At 41.8% G+C, this 10,555-nt stretch overlaps 1 protein-coding gene across 4 annotated transcripts in view; it reads left to right on the top strand.

Moving 5' to 3' along the window:
- MINOS1 (mitochondrial inner membrane organizing system 1) overlaps positions 1–10,327 on the top strand; it is a 31,087-nt gene extending 20,760 nt beyond the window's left edge. Inside the window, exons 2-5 of one of the 4 annotated variants that reach the window (XR_001007468.1) lie at positions 1,003–1,081; positions 5,788–5,835; positions 7,135–7,244; positions 10,080–10,322. Coding sequence is in view for 2 of the 4 variants with exons in the window: in XM_011993138.1 (XP_011848528.1) it covers positions 5,788–5,835; positions 7,135–7,244; positions 9,082–9,288 (365 nt within the window). In the remaining 2 variants the exon portion in view is untranslated. Of the gene's footprint in view, positions 1–1,002; positions 1,082–5,787; positions 5,836–7,134; positions 7,245–9,081; positions 9,329–10,079 lie in introns of all 4 variants that reach the window. The other 3 variants (XM_011993138.1, XR_001007469.1, XM_011993139.1) reach the window with 3 other exon arrangements.
- The last annotated feature ends 228 nt before the right edge of the window (positions 10,328–10,555 follow it).

The following is a 10,555-nucleotide window of genomic DNA, read 5'->3' on the forward strand; positions in this document are numbered from 1 at the left end:
TTTTTATTTGAATCATAGGAATAGACATTAACACAATGCTATAATGATGTATAAATAGGATATAATGAATCCCCGATTCTTATATTTAATTTCACAAGGATGAGAATCCAGTTACTGCTGGTACAGTTGAGGAGGAGCTGGAGATGTTGGAGATGTTAGGGGAAAAGGGAGTCCATAGAAAATACCCTTTTCAGCAGTTTATAGACCTCAGCGCATTTGGATTCATTATATCTCCAACCAGTACACAGAAGTAAGGAAAGTATTTTCTGGCTTGATTTGTTGACGATTTCTCATTGTTTCTAAGTAATTCAGGTTTTTGTTGCCACTCCTGTAGGTCAAACATCTGTGGTTTCTGTTTCCTGGAGGGGCTGCAGAGTAACATAGTCGTAAATTAACCATGGATAGTGTTAAAATCCAGAAAAACACACTGTTGTCATATGTAACAAGAGACAGTCACCTTGCTGCTCTGCTGACCTCTTCATGAGTTGTATCCCTTTGTGTAGGAAAGAGCCATGACTCGGAGTCAGACAGCCTGGGTTTGAATTCTACTTTTTATAGGTTTTCATAATAAACTTTATAATGTGATACACTGCCTGACACTTTGTAGATGTTAGTACCTCCAAAGCACACCCCCCATAAATGTGACCTGTCTTTAATGTGTTTATCTAAACTTACCAATTTTGTATCTTTTTTCTCAGCTTCCCTTTAATAATTAATCTTCAGAGCTGCTTCTCATTTTCCTACATACTTTATCTACATGTGCATTAACGAATTATATTTTGGTAAAATTTCTCCAACTATGTTTCTTGTTTTATGCATTCTTGGAAGCTGTATGGCTGTCAGAATTCTGAAAGTTGAACTAAGTGCTTACACACTCATTTAAAAGGACCCCTTTTTGAGTTTGGCTTTTCTTGAAGCAGAGCACACCAGTAATGACTCCACATTTACCTTTCATATCTTTGTTCCTTTCCGTTGCCTGGTTTGTTTGCTTGTTCTAATCAGAATCCTGGTAATTGATGTCCACCCGAGAAATCCCTGCAGATGTTCTAGCCCCTGTCTAGTCCAGATAGCCACAGGAAGGGTAAGGTCTTGTAAAATAGCCGCCACCTTAGTATGTTTCCTAAATGTCCTATGGCAGTGTTGACTTTTGAGAAGCTGATTAGTACAGACTAAAATCACCATCTCTGGGTCCTTGGTCTGGCACTTTCACGTGAATGGCATTTACATGTGGACACCTGGGACAATCTGTCTTTTCCTAAAGGATTAAGTAACACAGTTTGAAGCTGACTTAAAACTATTTTTTCCCTCATTAATGGGGCCCTGAGCATCTTTCATAAATCAGAAATGTGTCTTGGAAATGTAATTCTCACTAAACTCAGTTCCAAGGGTATTTTCTATAAAAGCACATTCTTGTTTGTTCTCTCATAACACATGCATTTGGTGATTGTAATAGCGTTGACAGAAACACGATTGAACAGGAAGCATGGCCATTATAAATGGGTCAGTTTGATATAAATTTATGTTCAAAGCACAGATATAGCTTTATTAGACACAAGACAATTCTAGGAAAATATTGATGACATTTTAAAGCAAAATGGTCTAGTTCAGCAGTAAGTCTGAAAGGATCCTCTATTTTAAAAAATGTATATATATGTATATATATACACATACACACCAAAGCCTGATGTGTCATATAAACAATTGCTAATGTTGATGAAATACAGTCAACTGTGCAAAGGGCAGGAAAAAACTGGTTCTCATTTTCAGCTGTGGCTCATCCACAGTGTAATCCTACACAGCCAGTGAGTTGTATTTTAATAAAGGATTAGCTATTATACTACAATTTTTTTTTTTTTTAGGCAGGGTCTCACTGTGTTGTCCAGGCTGCAGTACAGTGGTATGATCAAGGCTAGCACTGCAGCCTCAACTCCCAGGCTAAAGTGATCCTCCCACCCAAGCCTCCTGAGTAGCTGGGAGCACAGGCATGCACCATCATGCCTGGCTGATTTTTATTTATTTACTCATTTATTGTTACTTTGTTTTGTTTTTGTTTTTGTAGAGATGCAGTCTGACTATGTTGCCCAGGCTGGTTTCAAACTCCTGGGCTCAAGCGATCCCCACATCTTGGCCTCCTGACGTGCTGTGATTACAGGCATGAGCTGCTGCACGCAGCCTGTATTACACTTCTGAAATCTTTTATCAGGGAGGTGGCAGAACTTACTCCACTTAGTGAATTCCGTGTCAGACACTATTAGAGACTTTCCATTTTTCTAATGTAGCAACCCTGTAAGGTTGTTTTCACTCTACAGATGAGCAGGTTTTGGCTGGGTAAGGTTGACGAATTGGCCTGGGGTCAGAGAGCTGACTTGTAGGGACTGGAGCAGCGGTTTGGGCCCGGCCTGTCTTGCTGCAGCATCAGTGCTCTCGCCACTCACTCAGCAGGAGAGTACATTCAGCATTTATTTAGAAATTGGATCCTTTCTTTCAGACATGTAAGAATGAAGAAGTTTTCTAGCACAAGGCTTCTAGGATCTTAAAGACTGGTAATTCCTGTAGCTTCTCATATTTGTGAACTGCCAGTTGAATATGGTACTTAAGTTTTTGCTCATGCATCTTGATGTAAGTTATACAAAATAAAATGGAGTTACTTTGCTATTTTAACTAATCTTTTAGATGTAGATTAAAATGTAGCACTGACAACTATACCTTAGGCTTACGAATGTAGGAGCCTTGTTTAAAATGTTACATGTAAGCCGGAGTGGGGTCTTTATAATTGCCATAAGTTATTGATAGATGAAATGGGTCTATAGTCTTCTTTCCCCTTTGATCTTTTATAGAAATGTTTCAAAGTGAATTTCTGTTTCTGTTCCTCTTCAGTGAGTTGTTCTTCCTTCATTGAAAGTCCATAGGCAATTGGAACTTTTGTGAAGTTGGTTGTACAGGAGCATATGTGACTACAACTTGTTCTGTTAGGGCCTGACATCCAAAATACATTGCTGCCCCGAGACTGCAATCAGATTATAGAGCCTACTTGTTAATTCCTGCTGATTATGTTTGCTTCTAATTCTTTGCAGTGAGGTAAAGCTTTATGATCTGTGGCATGGTGAGAACAAAGAATTTTCTAAATGTAAAATGCAGTTGCATCGAGCAATTAGAAATTGTCCATAATTGTAATGGCCAACAACATACATTTTCCCCCTTTTCTTACCAAAACGTGGCTTAAGGTGTACATTGCTGTACCTCCATTGGTTGTTCTCCTTTTAAATTTGTTGTAAAATCCTTTTAGGCATAAGATAAGGCCTATTATCTTCTGTATCTTATCAGTATTGTATATATACTGGGCGCAGAGTTCTCTGTGCTTTTTACTGTTAAAATACCATCCGATGAAATGTTAAGGAATTGCTCCTTCTTAAAAATGTGTATTTATCTATTAGCCGGTTTTATGATGTTCTGTTGGGCACTAGGCATGCATTAAATTGCATAGTTAGACTGATTCGGAGTAATTTCATTTTAGAGGAATATGTGCCAATTCTTTTTCCTCTCCAAAAGGCATGGTTTCAGAGCATGGCCCTGTGCCTAATGTTAATTCCATAAGGCTCCTTTGTTATGTTCCCCACCCCCTACCACACGCCCGCAACTGGCCTCTGCCATGAGGAAGATGTGTGCCTATAATCAGGCATTTCTTTACTTTAGGGTTATTTGTCATTTCAGACAGCATGGACTTTTGAGAACAGGCTTAAGTTGGGGAAGGCAGGGTTACATAAACTGTATTCATTGTTAAATATTTGCTTCCAGGGAAGGTGAAAAATGCTTTGTACTTTTTCCTTTGGCTTTTTTCCTTCAAAAGAGCTTGTCATGCAACAACAAAAAGTGGCCAAAGGCAGAGAAAACTCTTCTCTTTTCCATGTTGGTTTGTTTTTATTGTAAGACAAACCTTTCATGTTTTATTGTTATGAAGTCTAAACCTGGCCTAGAGGTGCCAATCTTTAGTGGAAACAGCTGCAGAGTTGCTGTCCCCTGATCAGGTGGGACTTCTTTGAAGCAACATGTTGCCTTTTAAAAGAGAATTGTGCATGTGAGAACTTGAATCTGTAAAACTCATCAGCGGTTCCACCATTGTTTATCTTGTAAGTAACTGAGATAGCTAACTCTAAGTAAAACATTGCAATTAAAAATCACTTTCTGAATTATTTTTTTCTGAAGAGAATAGTCTTATTACTTTTTGTCTTAAAAATACAGAAATGAGGGAAAAATCACCCTTAAGAATTGAAGATACAGCAGCCCAGCTGAACTAAGACCATAGAGCACATTCTTCGATAACTCCTTTTTGCTGGTCTGCACTGTTTATTTTTACTTCATATTTATACTTGCAGATAAATGCCTATAATAGGAACAAAACTGGGTGGTTGGGCATATATCTGAATTCTAGAGATTAAAGATTTTGATTTTCTGCTTGATATTGATTGATGTGAAAGCATTGCTCGTCTTTTTGATTGAGTGGTACTGTTAGCAATGGAGTTGGCATCATTCTTGGTCTACTGCTAGGAAAAGTTGAGCATCAGATAGCTTTTTCTCCTTGGGGGAAAATAGAAGAGACAGGCGTGGAGTCAGAGGGACAAGAAAAATGCTGAAATATTTTCCTTTGGGGCTTTTGATTTCTTTGCCAAAAAATTGCCTCCAGATGGAGAAGAGCAAAAGCTCTGATTGTAAGCCATTATGTTTTTACTGGCCTATCTCCCCATTCCATTGCCTGGTTTGGAATCTGTAAGCCAGTCCAAATCCTTTACCTCATTTTCTAGTACCAATTTACTGTCTTACTCATCTTCCAGCTGCAAGGAGTGAGGCAAATCGCCTTAAAATTGAACCTGTATCATTTTATAAGCCAAGCAACAGCAGCATCTTGCCAAGGAATATCAGTATCAATGGCTTCCATGTCCCTGAGGTTCTTGAATCACACCTACCAGGTTGTCTTCTTGTGTCTGTGACTTGTGCGGTAGGATTAGTCTGGGAATGAATTTAACAGGCCCTTTCGGCTTTGTGAAGACTTGTTACTACCCGGGTTGTCTAGCATTCGGAGCTGTATGGGGAGCACAGTCATGTTTTGGCTGTTATTTCACTGGCAGTGGAAATCTTGACATTCCAATTTCCCTTGAGGGGTAGTAATTGTTTAGGGGTTGAAACTCTAGAGGAATCCAACGTCTGGACATGGCAGATACAGTATCATTGAGTCTGGCAGACTTGAGCCCGGATCACTGTGCCGCAACTAACTAAACAGTATCCTCGGGCAAGTCATTTTCTTCATCTGCGGCTCTTGAGGGACGTCTTTTTCCTCTGCCTAGATATTCTGGCTTGTGTGATAGCGCAGCCTTTAGGAATTGTTCTGGATTACTGCTTTTTATCTTCCTCCAAGTGCGGAGGTGGCAAGGGAGCGCCCTGTTGGCACTATCTCCTGTTTTGGCTGTGATATCCCTCTTTGAGGTTGGTAGGAGACCCCAGGATGCTGGAGGCCACTTGCCAGCAGTGTAGAGAGGGTCGACTCCCTGCCCCACATCCCGCAACTTGTCTAGAGAGAACAGGGAGTCAAGTTTTTATTTCCTGTTGGGCAGGAGAACCAAAGGCATCAGTAAAACCTCTGACAAATAAAGACAGTTAGAAATTAGAAAATTAGTTCTCTACCAAATTATTAAAGAAAATCTGTTTTACAATGTTCACATTTAAGAAATGTTAATGTTAGCTTTGTGAAGTTACTGCTATGAGATTGATCATGTCTTTTCTCCCTCTTTGTAGGTACGGGTTTTGGATTAGGAATTGTTTTCTCACTTACCTTCTTTAAAAGTAAGTGTCACTCTGTCTTTTCAACATAATGTCGTAGTGTATACATATATGTAGCAGGGACACTTCCAGAGGACACATTGGAACCCATCAAATTGTGGGTTGTCAACCCATCCATTTATGGGGTTAGGTAGCCCATTATAAAATGAATTAGATAAAGAATGTGGACTTGAAAGAGGTCAAAATGGGTTGGGCATTTCCAGCATTCCCCTGGGCACTGAGGCAGGGTGCCTGTTATCCTAAATATGGTATCATTGCAGAAGCCTGTACTTGATGCCAGTGAGTCATTTGGCCAAGTCTGCATGCTCAGATATTTCTAATTAATTGTAATTTTTTTCTAGAGGAATTGAAAATGAGAATCTTGCTGGTAATAGAAACAAGTAGACCAAACACATACTTCTTGGTCAAAAATTCTCCTAAGCAAAGGGCAGGCAATATTCTTTTCATTCTGTGGAAGAACTTCTGAAGTTTGGATACTGAATAGATGCCGAGGGATCCTTTTGACCTCTTTCCGTGAAGACCAGTGGGAAATACTTGACTAGAGAATCATAATTAACACATAGTGCTGATATGAAAGAATCACTTACAGAGTGGCTTATGTAAACCCCATGACTTACTACTATAATCAAAGCATGTAAATATCGGTAAAATGCTTACATCTTTTTAGAATTCATGCATCTTACTGGCTAAGATATTAGTTAAACTGAGCAGATGATTAGAACTGATATAGAAAAGTTAAAAGATTTATCTGTTTTCATATTTTACTACTTTTTTTTTTTTGAGACGGAGTCTTGCTCTGTCACCAGGCTGGAATGCAGTGGTGCGATCTCACCTCACTGCAACCTCCGCCTCCCTGGTTCAAGCGATTCCCCTGCCTCAGCCTCCCAAGTAGCTGGGATTACAGGCACGCACCACTATGCCCGGCTAATTTTTCGTATCTTAGTAGAGATGGGGTTTCACCATGTTGGCTAAGACGGTCTCGATCTCCTGACCTCGTGATCTGCCCACCTCGGCCTCCCAAAGTGCTGGGATTACTGGCATGAGCCACCACACCCAGCCTTTACTACTTATTTTTCCTCAAACTTATCAGCATAGGCACTTAAGGAGCATTTGCTAAACAAGTAACTTCACTAATTTACACCTCTTTTTTGGGGCCATTGTGAAACATTGATAAAAATGTATGGTTATGATAGTCATTAGTATGATGCATGTTGAATCCTAAGTAAATGTATTTAAGAGGATGGGGAGCTTTATCTTCTCTTAATAGTTCCCTATTGGGATTTTCCCTTTTCTGCTCACTAGGAAGAATGTGGCCATTAGCCTTCGGTTCTGGCATGGGATTAGGAATGGCTTACTCCAACTGTCAGCATGATTTCCAGGCTCCATATCTTCTACACGGAAAATATGTCAAAGTATGTACAGAATATATATTTCTCTTTCCTTCAGAAGAAAAAGATTTCTCCTGAGCCCCTGAAGAATTCTTTAGACTGTATGTAATGAGTAAACCATGTGTGTCATTGTGGCACCACTCTGAGATGCTAATTGCTCTTTGGCCTCCAGTGATGTCATCACTGCTTTGGTGCTAAAGTCTCCCCTGTGCCTTCAGATGCATATGTGTGTTCAGATACATACTCATGTGCTAGCTGATTGGAATTAAGGAACCTGCTTGAATTCAGTTTCTCATCAATAGTAAGGTAGATTGTGTTAACTATCTGTAAGTAGCACTTTTCGTTTAAGATCTGAGTGCCCTATAAACATCTCACATATACTTAAGCTAAACCCAAAGACTTCCGGGACTCAGCCATGATTCTGCTTTTTATTAATTTATTTTATTTTTTTGAGATGGAGCCTTGCTTTGTCGCCCAAGTTGGAATGCAGTGGCACCATCTCGGCTCACTGCAACCTCTGCCTCCCGGGTTCAAGCAATTCTCCTGCCTCAGCTTCCCGAGTAGCTGGGATTAGAGGTGCCTGCCACCACGCCCGGCTAATTTTTGTATTTTAGTAGAGATGGAGTTTCACCATGTTGGCCAGGCTATGGTTCTGCTTTTTAACTGAAGAAGGCAGTCTCGACTGTAAGTGTCACATGATTCTGCTGAAGTCCTGCCTTCAGATGGATTTTTATTTTTATTTTATTTTATTTTATTTATTTATTTATTTTGGAGGGATGGAGTATCACTCTGCCACCAAGACTGGAGTGCAGTGACGTAATCTTGGTTCACTGCAACCTCGGCCTCCCAGGTTCAAGTGATTCTCCTGCCTCAGCCTCCCGAGTAGCTGGGATTACAGGCACAAGCCACCCATGCCCGGCTAATTTTGGTATTTTTAGTAGAGGCAGGGTTTCACCGTATTGGCCAGGCTGGTCTCGAACTTCTGACCTCGGGTGATCCACCCGCCTTGGCCTCCCAAAGTGCTGGGATTATAGGTGTGAGCCACCGCGCGTGGCCTTCAGGTGGATTTTTAATGCTGCACACAAGCTGGAAACTTCTTACCCACACCTCCAGAGGGAAGAGGGCGGCAGGCTTCCTCAGGGCTTCATGTGTAGCAGTCTTCCTTACTCGATGATTAGTTACTATGGGGTTTAAGTGACAGGAACATTGGAGGCTGGTGCCCAAGGACAGAGGTGGCACTTATTTTGTATTTCCAGGACCTGAAACAAAATAGGCACTCAAATAAATGTAAAATGAATGAACGAAGTAAATTATTCTATTAGAGGTAAGTGCTGATGGCCTCAGGCTTACCAAGGCATAACCTTTGTAGCAGCACAATTCTCAGTGAACAGCTTCACATTCCCTGCATGCACAGAAGCCTCAGCTTTCCAGGTTACTCTTGGGCTAGAATCACTGTGAACGGGGCAGCAGCTAGGCTAGTGGAAAGGGCACAGAAGCCAGGAGACCTGGGTGCAAGCCCGTCACTTGCTTCCTGTGTGATCTTAAGTTGTTTCACTTCTGAGCTTCCATTTTTCCTCCATAAAATGAGGGTAATAATTTCTACCTATAGTGTGGTTGTGAGATTTACACACGAAAATGTTTTTAAGCTGTGAAGTGCTAAATATATAGAAACATTGGTTGTTGTAGATGAGGCCAGCGCAAAAAGAGTGATTGACTTGTCCATTGTTCCACTGTAATAACAAATAAGAGTGGAAAATGTGGTACAAATGCATGTCCTAATTCTAGTCAGGAGCTGTGGCCACAAGGGCCACCAAATCTGAAGTTGCAGTATCCTGCCACGGCCCTGCACCTGCCATTTTAGAACCTGCTCACACCGTCAGCTGCCTGCAGCCAGCCCATGGGTGCTGGAGAGATGGGAGGAGCGGAGCCATCTCTGCGCCAAACCAAGAGTGAGGTCATCACAGGGACTGTGACTGTGCAAGAAGAGGCGCCGCTGCGTGGCACTGAAGCCGGCAGCCGGCCTTTTCCACCGCTCCCTGGCTCCTCACTTTCCTGGCACCAGAGCTGATTGTGGGGAGAAACAAAAGGAGCAGAGAGAGAAGCTTCAGGTCTTTTGCTTAAAACATTTCCATTGTTCCAAACTGCCTTGTCAGGGATAATGGCTCGGGGTGATTGTATGCATATTATGTATTTAATGACTGGGAGTTCCTGTGGAAAATATTGTTCCATTTTTTACATTTGTGTGTCCTGCTCCAAAATGGCCTTGTAACTGTATCTGAACTTGAGTCTCTGCCTTGATGTTGTCATCCTCCATTCCCTGAAAAATGGAGGAAAATCCCAACTTGGGGCTTATTCAGTGTCATCCTATTATGATAACTGCCTCTTGAGTGCCTGATCTGCCCCCAAGACCATCCTGGGTGCTTTATCATTAATAGTCTTTCCCTCTAGACCTGCCAGTGGATTTGTGAGAGATGTTACTATCCTCATTCAGCTGATGAGAAAGCCGACTCTTACCGGGGTTGAGAAACTTGGCAAGGCCATGTAGTTCGTAGGCTGGTTAGAACCATGCTCTCCCGCTCCCCTGGGAGGCCTTTGTCAGGTTTTAGTAATCGTTATCCAGGTCATGATGGTTTGGCCCTGTTCCACTCATTTCCCACTCCTCTTCCTGTAAGATTGGGGCCGGGGGGCACTCTTAGAAACCTGGGTGGGGTGTACATAGTCCTGTTGTGATACAGTTTTAATGTAAACAGTGTGATCAGGTTTTGGCCTCTGGCTCTTTGGGTCTGACCTGATACAGCAATTAGAGAGGGTTGTCAGAACACCGCGTTAAGTTTTAAGCTCAGTGTCCTTGCTTTACAGGAGCAGGAGCAGTGACTTCACCTGAGAACATCCCAGCGGGAGGACAAGAGAAATCATGTTTATTCCTCAGGAATACTGAAGTGCCCTGGAGTAAGCTGCCATTCTTCTGTAACAATGTTATCAGTGATGCTTTAAACTCCAGCACCTGGTTATGTATTTGAAACCAAGTCTGTTTCTTGTTTTGTATTTTCTCTCTGGAAGTTGTAAGGAGGTGGTCTTAAATAAATTAAACAAAAATAGGAAGCCCATTGCATGGCCTTTGTTTCTTCACCGTTGGTCTCTGAGCTTGAGGAGGACTGTGTGTGAACTGCCGGCAGCTGTAGCCACCTGCTCACAGCCCCTCTGAGAACCCCCTGAAACCAGTCTTTGGGTATTCCTTCCCACTTGCCCCCTCATGCGTAGTTTTCAGAACTGCTTCCGCCTCGTAATCAGAAGTTGAAGATTGCTGCTGCGTGGCCTGATGGAGATGACTGATG

The sequence above is a fragment of the Mandrillus leucophaeus genome, unplaced genomic scaffold, assembly GCF_000951045.1.
Source record: "Mandrillus leucophaeus isolate KB7577 unplaced genomic scaffold, Mleu.le_1.0 Scaffold426, whole genome shotgun sequence".
NCBI lineage: Eukaryota > Metazoa > Chordata > Mammalia > Primates > Cercopithecidae > Mandrillus > Mandrillus leucophaeus.